Genomic DNA, 23338 nt, shown 5'->3' on the forward strand with positions numbered 1-23338 from the left:
AGGTGTTATATTTAAGTAATTTTCAATCCACCTTCTCCTATCGAAGTCTCAAAACCAACGTTTAAAAACCCAGCAACCTATTAACAGCAACACTATCAAAGCCAATCAAATAAAGAGCAGTCAACGCAATCAAATAAAGAGGTGGCAAATTGTGGTCCTCACTAGCTGAATCTAGACTATTAAAGGCCCTCCTAAATAACTCAGGCTTTACACAACTTGCGAACATGTAAGAGTGTTCAAGCTTTTCCTGACCTTTTTGGGAAGACTTGTCAACAGTGCAAATACCACTACAGTAAATGCTCATGATGAGTTAAAGCGGATATGCCAGCATGAGCAGGACGCAGCTAGGGTTGCCAACTCTGGCTTGGGAAATTCCTGGAGATTTGAGGACAGATCCTGGGCAGGGATCAAAGTGGGAATGTGATACCATAGCCTCTACCCTCCAGGGGAACTGATCTCTGTAGTCTGGAGATCAGTTGCAATTCCAAGAGTACTCCAGCCCCATCCTGGAGGTTAGGAACCCTAGACAGAGTGCAAACTTCACTTGTGCTACAAACCACAGAGCCTGAATACTCTACTTCCCACTCTTCCCACTTAGGGCCAAACTAGACATGACAGAATCCCCACAGCCACCACAAGGCCGCTGCTGCCATTATAATGTGATTTTAAAATGCTTGCAAGGGCCTGATTGCCCCCACCCGCAGCTCAGCATGCTTGTTTCCCCTGTACCTTTTCAAGTGTGGAAACAGCTGCTGGGTGTGCGTGTGGCCATTTTGAAGCCTGATGAGGTGCAGGGTTCCTTAGCCTGCAGCACTGCTGGCCCAAACAAGATTGAGCCCTTGCAACATCACTTTAAAGTGGCGGCAGTATTCCCATGGCAGCCATGAGGATGCCGTCACATCTATTTTGGTTAGAGTTGCCAACCTCCAGGTGGTGGCTGGAGACCTCCTGCTATTACAACTGATCTCCAGCCGATAGAGATCAGTTCACCTAGAGAAAATGGCCGCTTTGGCAATTAGACTCTATGGTATTGAAGTCCCTCCCCAAACCCCGCCCTCCTCAGGCTCCACCCCAAAAACCTCCCACCGGTGGTGAAGAGGGACCTGGCGACCCTCCCCCCTCCCCATACTACTCAGAAAGCATCAATGGAAGGCATACCAATCAACCTCATAGTTTAAAGAGCACGGCCGCCATTCTTGCTTCGCATGTTGAAAAAACAAAACCACCTGTTGGCTCCCCTTTTCCATTTTACTGCCCTGCAGACTGCCCTTCTAATCCACATAAAGGAAACCCCCCTCTGGCAATCAATTACAGTACATGTACTGCTACTGGTACTGAAGGGGAATAAACATGTGCCCAAAATTTGTCTCTGCCCTGATTGCCCCAAAAACCTCCTGCCGGTGGCAAAGAGGGACCTGGCAACCCTAATTTTGGTCCTTAGAGTATACATTTGTTGATCCTAAAAAATGCATGCTCTGGCAGCCTGCATGGTGAAAATGTAGTGGATGGGGGGCGGGGAACCTAAGAAAGTCAGCAACAGGTTCTGATGGCCAGGTCTGTACACACTGCCATTAGCTGAGCAAGCTATAATACAAGTCACATTTCTTTCCTGCGATTAGGCGTTTGTGCTGGTGCTGTTTTCCGCTATGGCAGTTTGGAGTCCTTCAGCTCATTAGTTCCAATCTAGTAAAAGGGAGTCAAAATATTTTGATACCATAACACTTATGTACATTTAATATTTCCTACTGCATTCTATATATACAATAAAAATAGAGCCCTCTTTGAAGGATTAAAATGGCCTGCACAATGTTTTGAATTGTGCACATAAGGGTTCATGTTCCATTCATCATACTTTTTCTAACAAATCTGAAACCTAGTGATTTCAGTGGGTTACTAGCTTCTTAAACCTCCCTCTCCACTTCTGTCCCCTTCCTGTCTGGATTTTGTCCACATGTCACACAATCTCCAGCAGTGCCTTTCTGGTGGTCAAAAAGGTCCCTATCCGAACAGCAGCAAAGTTGGTAGGAATCATCCCAATGGGCTTCTCCCTGATCTTATTATTACTACTTTCAACAGATATATTTCTCATTGCCTCATGAATCAAATAAAGTGTTTTTCTCTTGGAAAAAATGCAGTACATCAGTTCCTTTCCCCCATCCCATCCAAGTGCATACAAGAGTGGGAATGTGAATTATCAATGCAATTCTATGCAGAGTTACCCCAGTTTCAGCCCATTAATTTAAATGGGCTCAGACATGTTTAACTCTGCCCAGGATCTTATATTTGCACAGGATCTTACATCCAGCTGACTGTTTTCCATAGCTCTTTTTAAATGTATATTCTACCTTATATCTATTGGTAATCCCATTAAATTACTAATGAAATTCCTTCTTCATGCTTTGTTCTACGTCCCGTTTCATTGGCTTGTCGCAAATACAAGCATGTTGTAATATTATGACAGGACAGCTGGTTAGAAGGAGCTGTCAGTACATGTCAGATCTAGAGGATCTGGGCTGATGTAAGAGTCTGTAATGGCCTGCAGCAGCAGTGTAAACTGGAAGGAATCAGATATGGCCGGAAAGGTGATGCAATGCTGTGGGTGTAGCAGCAGGTGGCCTGGTGCATATCTGATGTATAATGTGTATATAAGTGTGTAGCCTCTAGGGCTCTTTGTTGGTGAGTTAAGGAGGGCTAAGCCGGAGGCTATGTTGGAATGTGTTACTGATTGGAAGTGTATGCTGGAGATCGGATGCACTGTAAATAAACTAAGCACTTTTCTAATAGTCAACGTCTGGTGGAGTGTCTCGGGACAACTGACTAAGCACGCTGAAACTCGCGATATGGTTCTTACTAGACCTTTGAGGTCATGAGTTACACAGTTTAGCAATGCAAGAAGATATAAAAACAGATGACAGCTCCTTTCCCTTTTGTTTACATTCTGTCAGCACTCACATATTCTGTTTTCATTGGAGACCACGACTCCTTTTCTGACAACGCTGGGTTTGGCCCGCAAATACTTAATCCGTGTATTTAAATACTGGAATACAGTTGAATACTGAAGTCACCTTAGAAGAAGGGACTTCAAATGAATTGTTTCATCTCACGTTAATTAGTGGACAGCCTGATTTCAAACAGCCACAGTTCACCTTTTTAGTTTTCCCCATGACCGGGAGGATTGCTAAAAACCAAGTAGGAAGCACTGAAAGGTTTACTCCCAATCTCACCAGGTGTAAGGGAAGTAATGTCTGAACAGCCCCAGCATATATACATAACCAACTGAGAGAATCTTTAATATCACCAGTCACCAATTGAGCACAGCTGTGATCAGACACCTCTCTTGCCTCAGTCTAGCGCAATGAAAAAATTCATCACCCTGAAGTCCCCCAATATCTATTTATGAAACTTTGATAGGACTTTGATATCCAACCAGGCATTTCAATTTACAGCATTTCTGAACTGTTTTCATAAGCTGACCTTTAAAAGAGTCACAGATATTTTCTTCTGTTCGCACCTATGGTGTAACAGCATCCAGGAGGGAGGGGAAAGGAATGACTCAACAGAATAACATAACATTGAAAAAGGTCACGTATTTCAAATATAATTACAAACTAACTTGTTGAGAACTACAGTCAGGTCCACCTGCCTGGAACATCAAAGTCATTTCAGATTCCCTCTGTTTTAAAATTGACAGATGGGACAGTATCCTGGAAATGGAACTTGTATATTCACATATTTAGTCTAGCAACATTTGCTTAAAGCTGACCTGTATTACTTCAAGCTGAGGACTTGTCTAAATAGCATACTTAACATGTTCCTGGCTGGTGATGCAATTTCTGGCAAGAATACCTGCCACAAGTGTTGGATACTGGAAACACTAATTTGTATTGCATGGTGTAAAGGATTTTTAAAAAAAAAACTTTCCCCAGAACCCCAGAAGTGTCTTGTCCCAAAAGACACTGAAAGCTTCCTCAATTACAAATTACAGAGTCAGTATGTTGAATGGAAAGTCATAGGACATATGGCTTAGGGTTGCCAACCTCCAGGTAGTAGCTGAAGATCTCCTGCTATTACAACGGATCTCCAGCCGATATAGATCAGTTCACCTGGAGAAAATGGCTGCTTTGGCAATTGGACTCTATGGTATTGAAGTCCCTCCCCTCCCCAAACCCCATCCTCCTCAGGCTCAACTCCAAAAACCTCCCGCCAGTGGTGAAGAGGGACCTGGCAACTCTACATATGGCTGGATAGTCCCCATTCATTTAGATTCGAGTCTAGCAGCACCTTAAAGACCAACAAGAGTTTCAGGGCATAAGCTTCTGAGAGTCCAACCTTCCTTGCTGGTATGTAAGGTGCTACTGGACTCAAATCTAATTGTTCTACTGCAGACCAATAGGGCCACCCTCTGAATGGATCCCCATTCTTTGCAATTGGTTGAAATCAACACTCTATATATTGTTTCAGAAATTTATACACTATTTGTGTCCCCAGTAGGGACCCAAAGCACCTTATAACTTTATTTTCTTCTCTTCTCTTTTGTCCTCATGACAACACCCTTGTGAGGAAGTTTAGATGGAGAGAGAGTGACTGGCCCTAGGTTACCCACCAAGTTTGCATGGCAGAGTGGGTATACAAACCTGGGGCAATGCACAGCTGGTTCTGAAATCTGCCTTCCCTGGAAGTATAATGCAAATGCTCAGCATACCACAGATCAAAAAAACCAAAAAATTATTACAGAACTGTTGATGGGAATTCCTGAAATGGCAAGTTGCCAACACACTAAATGCATATGATAAGCTTTGTAACTGAACAAATCTGTCAGAAGTATCCCTGTATTACTGTATTGTCTAGAATAGACCTAACGTTAGAGTGATATAGTGGATAGCATTGCAGAACATTGCAGAGAAGGAAATCAACTTCCTGCACAACTGAGGGCAGTTTTGGGCGAGTCACTGTCTTTCGGCCTAACTTGCTTCACTAGGAAAGAAAGCTTGGGGTCAGGGTAGGTAAGCACAATGAAAACCTTAACTGTGCAGCAAAGGTCAAAAAGGTACATTGGATGTTAGGGATTATTAGGAAAGGAACTGAAATTAAAACAGCCAGTATTATAATGACCTTGAATAGATCAAGCCACATTTGGAAGACTCTATCAGCCTGTCAAATCAGTGGGTTATAGATCAAATCAAGCCTGAACTGACCCTAGAAGCTAAAATGACTAAACTGAGGCTGTCGTATTTTGGTCACGTCATGAGACGACAAGAGTCACTGGAAAAGACAGTCATGGTAGGAAAAGTTGAGGGCAGCAGGAAAAGAGGAAGACCCAACAAGAGATGGATTGACTCAATAAAGGAAGCCACAGCCCTCAATTTGCAAGACCTGAGCAAGGCTGTTAAGGATAGGACATTTTGGAGGACTTTCATTCATAGGGTCGCCATGAGTCAGAAGCGATGGCACTTAACACACACACACACACACACACACATCAGCCTGTCTCCAAAAGGTTATTTTGAATAAGAGTAGAAAAGAGAAACCAAAATCAAAGGGTTGGAATAACTTTCCTACGAGAAAAGATAAAATGTTGGGGGCTTTTTAGCTTAGAAAAAAAATTAGGGGTGGACACAAAATAAGGTTGGAAAAATTATATAGGCTATGGAGAAAGCGCCCTGAGTTTTATAGCCCTAGGTTAGTCTGATCTCATCAGATCTCAAACAGGCTGACCCTGCTCAGCGTTTACATGGGCAGCCTCCAAGGAACACCAGAGTTGTGATGCAGAGGCAGGCAGTAGCAAAACCCCTCCAAACATCTCTTGCCTTGAAAACTTAACGGGGTCGACATAAGTCCGCTGTGACTTGACAGGGGTGGGGAGTGGGGTGGAGAAAGCAGCTCACAGCAGAGTTCAATACTAAATTAATACTAAAACTCTGAGCCAAGTTAAAAATAGAAGAAATACAACCATTGCAATGGGAAATGTGGGCACGTCTCCCTAACTGCTCCCAACACAGATCCTGTGGCTAAAATCATGAACACATGAAGCTGCCTTATACTGAATCAGACCCTTGGCCCATCAAAGTCAGTATTGTCTACTCAGACTGGCAGCGGCTCTCCAGGGTCTCAGGAAGAGGTCTTTCACATCACCTACATGCCTAGTCCCTTTAACTGGAGATGCCAGGGATTGAACTTGGGACCTTCTTGCATGCCAAGCTGATGCTCTACCACTGAGCCACAGCCCCTCCCCTCCTATGAATGCTTACCAGCCCTCAAGAGCAACTCCTCACCTGACCCTTTCATCAACAGATTATCATTTGTCCTTGACATCTGAAAGCAGCGCAGGAGTTGCCCATGTTCAGAACCCTCCTAATTTGACTTCATAAAAAGCAATGGTGCCGACTGAATCATCTTGCCTTCTTGAATGCAGACACACTCTTTTATGTCTGCAAAGATTCAAATCTTTTACAGAAGCAACTATTATGTTGCCGTTAGGCCAGAGGTTGCCTGAAGATGCTCTCAAAGCACTGTCACATCAGAGGAAGTCAGCCATGCTCAGTCTTGTCACCGGTCACCTTCAATATCCATTTGCATTTACTGGGGCTTCTTTCCTGCAACGGTGGGATAATTCAGGCTGCTCTGAGAGCCATCTTCTTTCACAGCAGTGGGTTCTCTCTAGTTCTGTATCAGGATTCTGTGCTTGTGATTTTCTGCTCGCTGCCTGGCCTGAGGTTATAGCCTGTACTATTTACTGATCCTCATTAATACTGCTGTCATGTGGAATCAGTTTAACTTGGCTTTAAGAGGATATTATGGAATTGCCTGAATGTGCAACTCCCTTTGAAGTCAGGACTCAGAGTTCACAACACATTCAAGCACCTGTCACATGAAATGTAGTGGCTTTGGAAATGAATGTACAAATATGTGAATGCTTTAAAGTAGCTTCAGATGTAGCCATGTTTTGCAGGCGCTCTTATCTCCTTGCTTGCCATAGCTGGGACCTTCTATGTAGCCTGATACCCTCCAAGCTCATTTCTGAGTGCTTCATGTACACTTATATTCCACACAAGTTCTATGTCCCCAAGAAGCATCCAGGTAAGGAGAAATTGTCTTATTCAAAACCACTGCGTTTAATACTACTCTGAGCCAGTGTGGTGTAGTGGTTAAGAGCAGTGGTTTGGAGCAGTGGAGCCTGATCTGAAGAACTGGGTTTGATTCCCCACTCCTCCACATGAGCGGCGGAGGCTAATCTGGTGAACTGGATTTGTTTCCCCACTCCTACACATGAAGCCAGCTGGGTGACCTTGGGCAAGTCATTCTCTCTCAGCCCCACCTACCTCACAAGGTGTCTGGAGAGGGGAAGGGAAGGTGATTGTAAGCCGGTTTGAGTCTCCCTTAAATGGCAGAGAAAGTCGGCATATAAAAACCAACTCTTCTTCTTCTTCTTAAAGTGTGTCATGGGTCTCCCTAAGAACTTGCTAGCAAATTCTTGGTTAAGTATGGCAACAATGGTCTTCCAAGAAAGGAAAGCAAGCCACACGCATTAGATCTTGTTGTTGTATTTAGGCAATGCGAGATGAAACACTGATAGCTCCAGGCTGTAAAGTACTTGAATACAACAGACTGTGTCCCTAACACCTTCAGATTTCGTCGAGGTCAACAACAAGCACACAAGCAAAGTTGATGTAAAGCATACTGCATCCTTGACTTTGGGGGAAAATTTCCCCCCATTTTAGTCCGTCTTTCTCACAAATAATAAATAATAAAGGGTTAATAAATGCACATTCTGTCTGTGTTGTGATTTCTAAAATAGCATTCTGGAGTCCCTGCAAGGCATGCCACTGTTTTTTGCTGTGGTATGATTTCTTTAGTGCCCATTCCGGGCCACTTTGGGCTGTTCCGGAGGCATTTTGGCCTGGAAAGGGTTAATAAATGCACACTCTCTCCGCATTTTGATTTCTAAAATATTGTTCTGGAGCCCCTGCAAGGCATGCCACTGTTTTTTGCTGTGGTATGATTTGCTTAATGCCTGTTTTGGGACATTTTGGCCCGTTCCGGAGGCATTTTGGCCTGGAAAGGGTTAAGAAATGAACGCTCTCTTCGCGTTTTGATTTCTAAAATATTGTTCTGGAGCCCCTTCAAGGCATGCCACTGTGTTTTGCTGTGGTATGATTTGTTTAGTGCCCGTTCCGGGCTGTTCTGGAGCCATTTTGGCCCATTCCGGAGGCATTTTGGCCTGGAAAGGGTTAATAAGTGCACATTCTCGCCCCGTTTTGATTTCTAAAATATTGTTCTGGAGCCCCTGCAAGGCATGCCACTGTTTTTTGCTGTGGTATGATTTGTTTAATGCCCGTTCCGGGCCGTTCCAGAGGCATTTTGGCCTGGAAAGAATTAATAAATGCATGCTCTCTCCTTGTTTTGGTTTCTAAAATATTGTTCTAGAGCCCCTGCAAGGCATGTCACTTTTTTTGCTGTGGTATTATTTGTTTAATGCCCGTTCTGGCCCACTTTGGGCCATTCCGGAGGCATTTTGGCCTAGAAAGGGTTAATAAATGTGCACTCTCTCCACATTTTGATTTCTAAAATATTGTTCTGGATCCCCTACAAGGCATGCCACTATTTTTTGCTGTGGTATGATTTGTTTAATGCCCGTTCCGGGCCGTTCCGGGCTGTTCCGGCTTTTACCCTGTCCCCTGCTTCATGATTGGCTGTGAGAGAAGCCAATCTTCTGTGCTTCCCCTGTTTGGCTATCAGCATGCTGCCTTGAAGAGGGGTTTGGAGAAGGGTGGGGCGAAGCTCAACCCAAGAAAGTTGTACGCTCGCTCAGTGATTCCAGAATGAGCCAGGATCCATGGTTTAATTTGGGCAAGAAGAGGAATGGGAAAAGCCAGGTTCGTTTTGCGTTGAAGCAGCGTTGAGCTTCCAAGGACTGAGGTAATGTGCATACCCAAAAAATGATCCTGGCTGAAACAAGGAATAAAGGAGGGTTAAGCAACCATGAATAAAACACCTCAGTTTCCTTCTGATATATCATGTTAACTTGGCTCGTTTGTGTCTATTTTAAATTGAGTCTATTACCAGCAGCACCAACACTTTAAATCTCTCATTACCAGGGTCTGCTTGGTGTATCCACTCTTTCATATATCTGTGAAAAGTCTATTTATTTATTTAGGATATTTCAATGCTATGTCTCCAGAGTTCTACTTGAGTCAATTATTAAGAATTAGATTTGTACACGCCACGACAGAGAAGTCATCTCCTATTACTCATTTGGAACAGGTGCTTGTCGCAGTCCAGGTCTCTGCATGTTTTGATTTGCTATTCCTGGTGCCCAAATACTGCTCCATTTATCAAAATACCACTCTTAGCATTTCATTGCATTGCTTTTTTGTGCCATTGATCATGTTGTTCCAGGAGGAACATTTTAGAATATATTTTCATTTGAATTTAATATTTTATGCTTTAGTGGCCTGTTGGTGCAGTCAATTTAGTTAAAGCTGCTCCAGAAAAAAAAATTAAAGACTTTTTGCTACATGCTGAACAGTGATGAGGAATTGTGATATGGAGAATTTGCTCAAAGAACTGCAGGTAGAAGGATTTTGCCCCCAATTTAATGTAAATACTGTAAAAGGAAAGGTCACTACAGAGTGCTGGAACTATATGAACGGGATTAATAGGACTCCATTTGCACGAGCGAACACTGTATACATGGTCAGAATTCAAATATTTCCAGCACAGACTGTTCTCAAATTACCAGCTAATGTCCACTGTTATGACATAATGATTATGTATGTTAGAATCAGCTGACTTGTTAATTTTGTTATCAGGAGAAGCAGCAAAACATTGCTTACTTTCAAGCCATGTCACTACATGTCCTAGTTGCTAGCGCACTTAGGTGCAAACAACGAGATTAATTTACCATGTGAATTAATAGGTATTATCTAATGTTTATAATTAAAACAAACATTCTTCCATTTAGGTGGTGATGCAGGAAAGATTATATGCATTATTCCTTACAGCCAGCGTGGTGTAGTGGTTAAGAGTGGTTTGGGGAGGTGGATTCTGAGCTGGAGAACCAGGTTTGATTCCCCACTCTTTCACATGAGCGGCGGAGGCTAATCTGGTGAACTAGATTTGTTTCCCCACTCCTACACATGAAGCTAGCTGGGTGACCTTGGGCTAGTCACACTCTCTCTGCCTCACCTACCTCACAGGGTGTCTGTTGTGGGGAGGGGAAGGGAAGGTGATTGTAAGCCAGTTTGATTCTTCCTTAAGTGGTAGAGAAAGTTGGCATATAAAAACCAACTCTTCTTCTTCTTACAAATAATCATGTATACCAAATTATTACAGCAGAATGCTGAACCCATGATATGACTGGTGTGGGTCACTTCAGTTTTGGCTCTTCCACACTGGCTCCCAATCTGTTTCTGGGCACAATTCAAGCCCTATATGGCTTGGGACCAGCACACCTGAAGGACTGCCTACTCCCTTACAAACCTACCTGACCACTAATGTCACATTCCAAGGTCCTGATTCGGGTGCCACCACCATCTAAGATTAAGCAGGTGTCAACCTGGAAGAGAGATTTCTTGGTCATGGCACCAAAGCTCTGGAACTCCATCCCCAGGGAGATTTGTCTGTCCCCTTCTGTTGCCGTCTTTCACCAGTGGGTGAAGACTTTGTGTTTCTTCTGGCACTTTGGTTTATCTATGCCTGATGTATGAAATGGCCCTAATTACACTATTGATATATGAACATATTAAGCTGTCCTATACAAAGTCAGACCATTGGTCCACCCAGTTCCTCTCATTGGTAGTGGAAGGTCTTTCCTGACATCACTGTGGTAGGATAATTTAACTGGAGATCCCAGGGATTGAACCTGGGGCCTTCTACTAGCAAAGCATGTGTCCTACCACTGAGGCAAGCTCTGGAGAAAATACCCTCTTTCTTTGCTGTCATTAGCTATTGTTTGTTTATATATTTAATTTATTTACTGAAATGCTTTTACAACCACCTTTTTCAAAGGCAGCTTAAAACATCCTCAAAGTGACTTCAAAATGTCATACTTTGGCAGGGAAAAATTCACGTGGAAGCTATTCTTCCTCCATAAAAAGAACACTGTCATTGGGACAACCTAAATGGCATATAATTTGACCAAGGTCATGTTTCATTCTGATTTCTGAGTAGGGTAATACATGCACTGGTTGGCAATTACTGTGATATTTTTCTGTATGAGAACAGAGTATAGCATCTCAAAGCCTTATACTGGTGAGTGTCTTTAGAACACAAAATGATGACAAGTCTGTGCAATTCTCATTACTTATAGCTTTGTTTTTCTGTCCTGGTATTCCAAAAGGGAACAATGGAATCTATAATAATTGAATCTTACATTGCTCTCCCTTTCAAAATAATTAGGCAATGTATGGCTGATGATGGAATGCAAAAGATATATAATCTTATTGAGACTTTAATGGGGTTATTCTTTTCATGCTTAGCATTCAGAATCAATACATTAAAATCATTAGATGTAAGTTATAATTAGATGTACATACTAATTAGAAAAATGCCCAACATTATGACTAAGAGAGGGCAGAGAGAAGTCAAGTGTACAATGGGGCTGGTGGGAGATCCATGGTGTACCAAATGCCCCATCCCAAAGTATCAGTCAGCAAAGGCCATGCTGTCTAGGGGGAATTCCCTGATAGCCATGAAAAAGTTCTTTATTACCCCCCACGAAGAATAGAAGACAGCTGCCCACTTGTATGGGAGAAGGTAAAAGAGTACAGTTATAGACAAACTGGAGGAGGAAGGTAGTTATAAACAACCATTCTTCAGCTTGATTCACAATCACCTTACTATTTTTATGAGCATTCATGCTTCAGTAAAATCTAATTTGTTTTTCATTGGTGTATTATTGTGTCGAACCTGGATATTGGGGGTTTGTTTTCAACTGGCCTACTCCTTACATGGTAGACAGGTGGGAATTTTGGTCTGGAGAGGGAAAACAACAACAACTTAAATAATGTACAATAAACTATCAGAACTGGCTAACCCAAATAGAGAAGTTACTCACCAAGCAGAAGACGAGCCAGTCATGTAGCATCTGTGTAGTCTGAAGCAATCAATGAGATTTTCATCAAGACTAATCAAATGTTTTTTTAAAAAAAAACTTCTGTGAATAAGCCTACAAAGAAGCTGGCTTTAGTCACCTGGTTGGCTAAATACTGATCATACATCCTCACACTCTCAACATTCCAAGCAAAAGAAGTTTATTGAGGGGAAATGATGCTCAGTTCATGATATCGAATCACCAGCCAAATTTATGTACTGAACCACACAATTATGACTTCCACTCCTTAGGTGGGATCAGATCTTTCCCTGACTACAGTGAACACAGCGTCATCACTGAAAGGAGAAAGTGTCCAAACCCAGCATGTTTATTTTGTCCAATACCAAGCAAAGTCAGATAGATAACCAAAACTAATCCTGTCCATGCTTACTTGGAATTAGGCTCAATTAAACTGCAGCAATCCAGAAGTAGTAAATATCCCATTGGCAGCGACACTCCACAGTATAGTGGATCCAATAGTCATGGTTTGAGATTGTAACATTACACAAGTTCATGAGCTAGTTCTGGCACATATACAAAATTACATTGAACACTGTACTTCCAACCCCAGCTATGTCTCCTCTTTGCACATTTCAGACTTGTACCAATATTACTGCACCATCTTGAAAATCAGTGAATTATCCAGGATGGTTCTTCTTACATCAGGAAAATGTACTTCCATGAATTTCAGAAATCTTCCCCTGAAAACATATCCTCGGTGTCACAATAGAAAAGCATCTGAGAAATTACTCAGCTCTGGTTTAATGTTCTGATCACTGCAATTCCAGACAGAAGTGCTATTTGATTTCATTATTAGCCATTAGCCTAAAGCAAAACCAATGGATAGACTTTATTAAGTCATCACTGTTCCTTTCCCCAAAAGCTGCTCTTCTTCCTGATAATTCACTACAGCGAGGCATTATTTATGCCTACTTGTAGACAATTAGGTTGTCACACCTACCTATATCCAGACTGAATGACATGCATTTCATGCAGATCTCATAATTGTAAAGTTAAATTGCCTTATGCTGCCTACGTTTTGTTTCCTGCTGCAAAGTGGGAGTAAGACAATATCAGGGAGAACACAGAGAAGTTAATTTTTGAAATGAAATATATGTAGGAGGTGTTTTTATGTTTGATATACATGGGTAACAACACAGAAGCATCAACATTAGTAACAGTAATAGCTAGGTGGGATAAATAGTCAGAGGGATAGACCTTTACTAAGTTGCACACATGCCATTTTCATTGGAGAAATAAGTTTAAGGTGAGGTTAGTCTTTGTCTTTCACTGATATTTTATTTTTAACCAACTGGTTAAAAATCTGTGTCAACAGAAACAACAGCTCCAACCTGAACAACCACAGAACAACATTTCCCACAATGCACAGCATGCATGCCAAGTTAATCTAATACTCACTGGGTGGCCTTGGGCGAGTCACTATCTCTCAACCATAGTTCCCACCTGTAAAAGCAAGAATAATGTTCTGCCTGGTGGGATTGTAAGTACGAATGGGATAAGGAAATAAAAGCAATGTGCACATGGGTGCTATGAATTACAGGGGGAAAACAACATTCTAATTTTCATTGAATAATAGCACATCTATAGCATACTCAAAATATCAATTAACATGAAATTAGACTTCAAAACCCATTCCTAATTTATACTTTAAAAAACAACAGCAAAGCTTCTCCTGAGATCACAATCCCAGTTTTTCTGCTTACCTGTTTCAGAACTCTTCCCTGGTCTCCAGGTGTTTATATTTGTTTTCATTTTTAAAAATATTTTACAGACATTTAGCAGCGGAAAGAGCTGCTCTAAAGAAATTAGCATGGCTTCTGCCAAACACTAGTCTTTGAAATATAGCCAGAGCCCAATTCTGCTGTAATCCACTTTCCACATTTTTCCCAAGTGTACTTCTAGCCGCTAGCTTCATCATATCCTTGAATGCTACCCAGCAGTTCTGGCAGAGAGCTTGCAGAAGAAGCCAAGCCAAAACAAAACACACACACACACACACTAAAATACAACCCTACAGATTTATTCTGGATGTGAATAATACAGTTATTTTAACGGAAGGAAAGGCTCAATGCTTTAAGCATATGATTCCTTTGGAAATGGTTATTTCTGGGTAAAACAACTCCACAACAAAGGTCAAGTGCCAAGTTATATTTCTTAGCACATTTTCAGATGGAGATGTTTGTGTCCTTCTCCTGCAAGAGCAGGAACTTTGATGGTAGTTGAATCCCATGCTTTTCTATGCTCTGCAGCATAACAAGTGCTATGGGTGCCACATTGACTCATAAAAACATATAGGATGGCAGAGGAAGACATTCAGACAAACCCTGATGTAAACGAAAGGCCGATCTAAACATTAGGAACAACAGCCACAAAAATGCTTGATGGGTAGCCGTAATAGTGAATGTATGAAGCAGACTTACGACAAGTCAGACCAGGGCCAGTTCCTTCCAAAAGCGATGGCTAGAAATGTTTGAGCCAATCTAAACCATTAATTTGGAATACTGGTCTTTGAGATTCAAATATCTCTCTTTAAAAAATCATTATGTGTGTGTGAGGGATGGAATCTTAGCCTCCTTCTACTCTTTCCCCCTCCTAGGGTTGCCAACCTCCAGGTACTAGCTGGAAATCTCCTGTTATTACAACTGATCTCCAGCCAATAGAGATCAGTTTACCTGGAGGAAATGACCACTTTGGCAATTGGACTCTATGGCATTGAAGTCCCTCCCTTTTTCAAACCCCACCCTCCTCAGGCTCTGCTCCAAAAACCTCCTGCTAGTGGTGAAGAGGGACCTGGCAAACCTACACCCTCCCCATACTCTACTCAGAAAGCATCAATGGAAAGCATACCAATCGACCTCATAGTTTAAAAAGCACTGCCGCCATTCTTGCTTTGGATGTTGAAAAAACAAAACTACCTGTTGGCTCCCCTTTTCCATTTTACTTCCCAGCAGCACTGCCCTTCTAATCCACATAAAGAAGGTAGGAAGGAAACCTCCTCCTGCAATCAATAACAGTACAAGTACTGCTACTGGTACTGAAGGGGAATTAAAAAAGGTAAAGGTCCCCTGTGCAAGCACTGGGTCATTCCTGACTCATGGGGTGACCTCACATCCCAACGCTTTCTAGGCAGACTTTGATTACAGGGTGGTTTGCCAGTGCCTTCCCCAGTCACCTTCCCTTTACCCCCAGCAAGCTGGGTATTCATTTTACCAACCTCAGAAGGATGGAAGGCTGAATCAACCTTGAGCCGGCTACCTGAAACCAACTTCCGTCGGGATTGAATTCAGGTCATGAGCAGAGCTTGGACTGCAGTACTGCAGCTTACCACTCTGCGCCACGGGGCTTTTAATAATTGGTATATACATGGAATAAACATGTGTCCAAAATCTGTCTCTGCCCTGACTGGGTTTATAAAACAGAAAATACACCGTCCGGCACACTCTCTGATTTGAGCCTTGCTGGCCACCCTAGGAAGAGTTAGGGTTAGGCTATTGTGTTGCCATGTTAGTATGACTCTGAGCAAACCTGATTTTTTCCCTACATGTAAGTCCAGAGGGTCTCAGCCACTTCAGCTGGAATAGTGCCCCACAAGCAGAACAACTCAACCAGCAAATATATGGATGCTGAGGAATTTCTTTGAGATTAAAACTTCCAACAAGGCCCTTTTCTAAACTATGATCATCTTGGAAGAAAGCACTTAAATTCCTGCCGGTGCTTCCTGGCATATCTTTGCTCCTAGCCTGCCCTTCAGCCTTGCCTACCCATCTCTTGCATCTTTTCCTGTAAGCTCCACCCTTAGCTACTTAAGGGTTGCCAGCAGAAGTCTGGGTATGGTTGCTAACCTCCAGGTGGTGGGTAGAAATCTCCCACTATTACAACTGCTCTCCAGGTGACAGAGATCAATTCACCTGGAGAAAATGGCAGTTTTGGAAGGTGGACTCGATGGCATTATGCCCCACTGAAGTCCCTGCCCTCCCTAAATCTACCCCCAAAATCTCCAGGTATTTCCCAATATGGAGAGGGCAACCCAAAGTCTAGGGCAGGCAACATGGTTGGGGCGCAATGTTGTTATGTCACATCCAGGAAAAAACTAAAAGTGGCATCAGTCTGCTCTAGGCATCTCTAGAAACTCTATGGTTTCACCTTAGAGTTTCTGGCAATTCCTAGAGTGGACTGACATCACTTCCAGATTTACCCAAAGATGACATAAGGCCATATGCATTTCTTTTGTAAAACAACCCATTTTATTTCTTCTGCCAGCTGCTGGAGTGGCAGCAAGAAACATGGCCCTCAGTGAGAACCTGACCAACCTAACTTTGGTTCTATTTTTAATTCCACCATGAGTTACTCATTCAGATGAACTTGTGACTTCAGCAGGCCCAAACATGAGGATCTTTCTTTAAAGTCACAAAGTGATATACCAGTGCTCCATTCTCTGATCATTTCCAGGTTCAGTAATCATCATGGGGCTGCCTTTGAAAACTACCCAAAGCTTTAATGAGTACAAAATGCAGACACTGGATGATCTGAAGAACTGCTGTCTCCCATATTGTCCTGCTCACCAGTTTATATTTATTCCAAGACCTGCTGTCTGGGTACTACCCTGAGAAGTGAGGCAGCAGGCAACTAGAGACAGGCCTTTCTCAGGAGTGGCGCCTCATCTGTGGGTGCTGGGGGAAAACATTTGCTTTTGCTCAAGTATTTACTTGAATTCTTCCCCCACCTTTTAATTAGTCATTTTATATCTCATTATGTAATTTATGGCTTCCATGCTGCCAAAGGGTTTTTATAGAATCATAGAGTTGGAAGGGACCACCAGGGTCATCTAGTCCAACCCCTGCACAATGCAGGGTATTCACAACTACCTCCCCCCCACACACACACCCCTAGTGACCAGAAGATGGTCACGATGCCTTCCCTCTCATCATCTGCCTAAGGTTACAGAATCAGCATCGCTGACTGATGGCCATCTAGCCTCTGCTTAAAAACCTCCAGGGAAGGAGCACTTACCACCTCCCGAGGAAGCCTGTTCCACTGAGGAACTGTGCTAACTGTTAGAAAATTCTTCCTAATGTCTAGATGGAAACTCTTTTGATTTAATTTCAACCCGTTGGTACTGGTCCAACCTTCTGGGGCAACAGAAAACAACTCGGCACCATTCTCTATATGACACATATTCAAGTACTTGAAGATGGTTATCATATCCCCTCTCAGACTTCTCTTCAGGCTAAACATACTCAGCTCCTTCAACCGTTTTATGATGCTTGGCTTGTATTGATGACAGTTTTATGTTGCTGAGCTGAATGCTGTGGATTTTTACTGATAAATGGCTTGGTTTTAAAAGGCTCTTTATTTTAATTTTCAAATATTTTTACTGGTTTTACACTGTGAGCTGCCTCAAGAGTTTTCCTGGAGGGGAGGCATACACATTTGCTAAATAAACAAACATATTGTACCTCTTCCAGTATACTCAGAGCGCATGAACGGAGCATGTCCAATGCATGAATTATTAACTTTTTCTCAGTCATTTAATGAAAGAATAATTCAAACTGCAGCCTTAACTCAAAGAAAAAGGAATACTTCTTTGCTGTGTCTGCCTGGAATACTTCCACCAAATGTCAGTGCACCAACTTTCCTCAAACAAAGCAAGTTTACACTCATTCAGCTATGATCGAAAAGGGCTTCATTCCATTAACACTGCAACTTTATTTTCTACTTCAAATTCTCCTCTCAGAAACCACCTCTGATAGTCAATAGACATGATCCATAATGGCAATCTTAGAACAAAGCCGAAAGATCAACATCAAGCAGTCTAAACTTCAAAGCATTTCTGGATTCATTTTAGAGATTAAGAATTATAATGTGTTCTTATTATGGCAAGTTCTTTCTCAATAAACTCCGACTGGCAGTTATTTCAGTGGGTATCCCATTCATCTTGCCAGGTGTTCAGATACTATGTTCTTTTGCAGAACCTGAGACAAAACACCCTGCTAGCTTGGGCCCATAGGAACAAAGTGGGTGCCATATGCAATGCATTCTCTTTTGTAGAAGGGAAAAGATCATGAGACACAGTAATGTTAGGCAAACCCATTTCTATGTGGAATACCACGACATATGTGATATGTTCCTCCATGAAGGGAATGCCAAGTGGTAAGTATATCTGAACTGGGCACACAGTAAGAAGGGAAAGAAGACTAGTAATATCAAGGGGGAATCATATACTCATCCATTGATCATCAAAAGAACTGCAAAGTTCACAAAGGTGTTTGAATTAATACAGTAGTCGAACTTCCCATCTGGAACACCATATACTAAATCCCTTTAAGTCCTAAAGCACTCAAAACAAACTTTCTTAGGCTTAAAATTTATTGGACTGCCCAAGACACAACTGATGAATACCCACAAGAGACTGTTGAAGGGTTTCAAACTCAGCCTACCTTCCTCTGAAGGGAGCGATCTGTCTTTTACTTCGGATTGCACCTCTATCAATATCTATCCCTGAAATTACCTCTCTGTTTATTTTAGGCGAGAACATCTTACTCATAAAGCCGTCATAAAAACAAAAAAAAAGCAATACATCACAAAACATCATTCTTAGCTGTACATTTTATCGAAAACCTATCAAACTAACACAGCTCAATTCCTGCCATCTTCTTTCAAGAATCTCAGATTTCTCTTGACCATCGTTCATAAATAACTTTCATTCTGAATCACGGAGATTTTTGTATGACTTACAAGAAGCAATTCTTCTGCCAAATAGAGGGAATTGTTATCCCCCTTCATTTATTTTCTAAGCACAACTAAAGTTACATCTTCAGTAAGCACAGGATCTCTGTCCTCTCCAAGAACTCAACAATCTGGAAGTTTTTCAGAACAGTGGAGAAGGATGCCCTATTAGACCTGGGGTTTGGCATGAAGAGTTACTGCTGGGTAAGTGAATAAAAACCAGGAGCATATTTTAATGCACAATTAAACATATCTGGTCTAAACGCATGATCGTCTGAAGGCTGCGCATCGGACCCACCTTAGGCGCAATTTAAGCAAAAAAAAAAAAAAGGGTTAAGCAATCCCTGGTTTCTAGTGATCTTTTCGGTGCTAAACCGCTACTTTTTTTTTAATTTCGCTACATTACCGGAACGCCAGCATGTGTATAATCACATGACTAGCTCGCTACTAACCTCCTTTTGTTCAAGCTCCCAGCCCCGACAAACAGCTGAGCTGCGGGAGAGCAAGGGTGGGGCAGGTGCGAGCCACGCTACTGGCTAGGAAGGGAAGTGACGTGACGGGGAAGGAGAGCTCCTTTTATGGACTTCCGGGGGGAGGGCAGAGGGTGGAAGGGGCGGAGCTTCTCTGGCCTGAACAGTAGCCAGGGAGGAAGCAGGCTGTGACACAGGCTGGCTGAGCATAGAGCCACCCGGGTAGCTTCCGAGGGAAAGGAAAGCTCAGACTCTCCCCCGGACTGGTCTGAGGCTGAAGAGGCGCCTCAAGCCCCGACCCTCTCCAGGCCAGACAGACGCCCCCCCGACCAGCCCTGTGTGGGGGGGTGCTTCACACCATCACGATGGCATACCGGAACGCTGGTGTCCCAGGGGAAAAAGGGGGAGAATCGGCCTTTGATTGGATAACCCCTCAGCCAATCCTTGGGCAATGACACGGCGGTCACTCCACTACTATCCCACATTATATGGGTGGCTCAAATGCACGAGGAGCCTCCAGCAGCTACTTGCTTCGGACTTATAGTGGGATGGACTACGTCATGCGTTTGACTATCCTGTCTCGGAATAAAATATTGTGAGATAAGCGAGGAGCGAACCAAGAACATTCTGCCCATGCATTAATCCCCTTTGTTGCCCGCTCCAAAACCTTTTGAGAGACATGACAGAGTTTATGAAATTATGAGCATGTCCAAGGGGAAGAGAGAGGAACATTTCTCTCTTTCTCATGCTAGAACCTCAGGGTTACCCATGAAAGTGATGCTTGGTAAATTCAGAACAGAAAACATTCCTCCATACACTTAATAACTTATGGAATTCAGTACAAGACGTGGTGATAGCCACTAGCGTAGATCTATCAAGAGCTATTATTCATGACAGCTAGGTAGGTTTAGTGGCATATCTCTGAATGCCAGAAGTTGGCATTCAGGGAACAGGCATACTGCCACCGCTTTGTGATGGCTTACAGGCATCTCGCTGGAAACCGAATGCTCAACTGCAGGGAGCTTGATCTGATCCATCAAGGCAATCCTTGTGTTCTTGTGGAGCCTGGACATTCTAAAGATGCAGATAAATAAGTCAAACTCTTCCTTAGTTCTGGCTGCCAAAACTGGGGGGAAATGTGAAAATAGGGTTCCCCCTCCAATTAACTTTTGCCACTTGGTAATTCACAGAGTGTACTGTGCATAGCTTACAGATCTGTCCCAGAGTTATAAAGGGGTTTTCGTTTGTTTGTTTTTGTTTTGCTCCCCAACTTGCTTAATAACCGGTGTTCAGAATCACTTTCTAAGTATCAGTGATTGTTAGCCCTTGGCAGACACGTGGGAGGATTAATGGGCTCTCGGGCTAAACAACGTTTCTAGCTGAAACAGCAGCTACCATCTGCCTGCAAAGAAACAACAAAGAGGGAAGGCAATATTTCACGGCAGGTCAAATTGGTTTAATAATGCGCAGCCTCTGCAAAGAGGGTGCAGAAACTTTAGATCACAGGATGAGGAGGAAGACTTGATCAGAGCAATTCAGAAGAGGTTTAACTTTACCTTAAATGTGACATCCTTTATTGCATTAAAAAAGAGGCATTCCTCCCTGATATCTGCATAAGTGTTTATCTTTTTTTTAATTTATTGAGACTTTTATACCATGCCTTTCCTCGGGGTTCAAGGTGGCTCACAATAATAGTTAAAATTCATCAGCCCAGGGAAGTTTATTTCCCCCCCCCCATCTGTTTTTCTTCTAATAAACAGGCAATATCTTCATTTTCCTCTCAGTGTGCAGAACCTATACGCACTTTCCTCACTTCAGTTCAATAAGTACCCATTGAAGCCAGTGTGGTATGGTGATGAGGGTGTGGGTCTAGGATCTGGGCGACCCAGGTCCAAATCCCCACTCTGCAATGGAAGTTTTCTGGGTGACCTTGGGCCAGTCACATGCTATTAGTAGGAACAACCTACTCCACAGGTTTGTTGATTGGATAAAATATAACCTGATTTGGGTCTCCACTGGGAGAAAAGGCAGGGTACAAAAAAGTCAACAAATAAAGAAATGCCCCTTTTCTTTTTCTCTTCTGTCTTTAACACAATAGGATGGGTATGTAAGATTCTAGGGTCTATAAACTGCAATTCCTCCAAGGATTCTCATGGGACATAGGATATGTCCTATGCAAAGTAATTCATCCCAGATACATTTTCTTAATGTGGGAGAGCCAGCATAGTGTAGTGGTGAAGACTGGTGGTTTGGAGTGGTGGACTCTAATCTGAAGATCCGGGTTGGTTTCTCCACTCCTCCACATGAAGCTGGGTAATCTTGGGTTAGTCACAGAGCTCTCTCAGCCCCACCTACTTCACAAGGTGTCTGATGTGGGGAGGGGAAGGGAAGGTGATTGTAAATCGGTTTGATTCTTCCTTAAGTGGTAGAGAAAGTTGGTATATAAAAACTAACTCTTCTTCTTCTTCTTCATCGTCTTCTTCTCATATGATGAATGGTCCAGCATCCTGTTTCACTCAGTAGCTAATCAGATGCCCTGAAAGCAAGGCATGAAAGCCAAAGCCTGCCCTTTTTATTACCATCCAGCACCAGTATTTAGCAGATTACTGCTTCAGAATATGGAGGCTGAGTTTGGTCACTGTGGCTAATCATCATTGATAGACTTGTCCTCCATGAATTTGCCCAAGCAGTACTCTACTTTAGAATTTCAGGTTTCCAAGGTCCTAAATAATACAAGCTACTTAATCTTCCAAAAATCAACCTTGTTTATTATATAATTGGCTGTAATGCAGCATAGCAATATACAGATGTAACAAGTAAGAAAAAAGGCTTGTAATGAGAACAAATGAATGCAGAAAGAAACTAAAAAAGCTATGGGTTGAATCCAGTCATATTTTCAGCCACTGGAAAAGGAATAATGGGCCAGCTTTGACTGCTAAAACACACACACACACATGCTGGGGTTCACGGCACCTGCACAGACAAAAATTACATGGGATAGGGGATGGTAAGGAATGCTGGTCAGACTTGATGGAAAAGATTGGCTGGATCTAACCCATAGCCATTTCAGTGTCTGAATTGCTTTTATCTGTTGTCATTACAAGCCTTTTTTCTTACCCATTTTGTCGCCAGTGCTCCCAGTTTGTTTCATTCATTATACCAGTTAAATGTTAGAGGTGATTTATGGTGCTATATTAAGCAGAGTTATACCCTTCCAAGTCCACTGAAGTCAGGATGGCATTGTTAGAGAGCAATCCTAAGCAGGTCTACTCAGAAATAAGTCTTTTATTCAATGAGGCTTACTCCCAGGAAGGTGTTCTTAGCAGCTTTATACACCCTTTATTAAAGCAAAACTAGTGTGGTGTAGTGGTGAAAATCTGAACCCCCACTCAGTGCCTGTTCAGTGACTTTGGGCCAGTCACACACACTCAGTCAGATCTGCCTCACAGGGTTGTTGTGAGGGGAGGAGAGTGTAAGCTGCTTTGGGCCCCTGTTGTGGAAAAAGGCGGGGAATAAATGAAGTAAATAAATATATAAGTAAATGAACAGAAACATTTATGTAGATTTAATGTGTGTGAAAAGAGAAAATGGCACAAAAATAAAGAAATGCCCATTCTATTCATAAAAGGAAGAAACAGAATCAAAACAGAGGTTTTCAGATTCAAAGTGTAGGGATTAGAAATTCAAAATCTTCCTAATCTGAGAAATCTTAAACTGCAAGTCCCACAATGGGATTTACAAGTGAACAAAAAAATGCACAGAATTAGATGTTTACTTGGCTCCCACAGGTGTCAACAGATTTTTTTTTAACTTACTCTGAACTGGATTTCTGTAAATGTTAACAAATTGGATCCTTTATTTGAAAGGGGACAAAATAGACTCAGGCAATTAACTGTTTTTTTCACTCAATAATCTAGTTTCATTCTATTGGGGAAAAGATCTTATAGAACTTGAGGGGGGGGGAATTACAACAAAACTCATCAAGGGCTGGAGACGATCCTCCTTAGACATTTTCCTAATTGTGTTTTTG

At 42.4% G+C, this 23338-nt stretch overlaps 1 protein-coding gene across 2 annotated transcripts in view; it reads right to left on the bottom strand.

Moving 5' to 3' along the window:
- Positions 1–23338, bottom strand: part of OXR1 (oxidation resistance 1) — a 230509-nt gene that overhangs the window by 196938 nt on the left and 10233 nt on the right. For both annotated transcript variants that reach the window (XM_056854201.1, XM_056854200.1), the window contains exon 2: positions 13511–13555. In XM_056854201.1, the coding sequence (XP_056710179.1) occupies positions 13511–13555 (45 nt within the window). The remainder of the gene's footprint in view (positions 1–13510; positions 13556–23338) is intronic.

Source organism: Euleptes europaea, chromosome 8 (genome assembly GCF_029931775.1).
Source record: "Euleptes europaea isolate rEulEur1 chromosome 8, rEulEur1.hap1, whole genome shotgun sequence".
NCBI lineage: Eukaryota > Metazoa > Chordata > Lepidosauria > Squamata > Sphaerodactylidae > Euleptes > Euleptes europaea.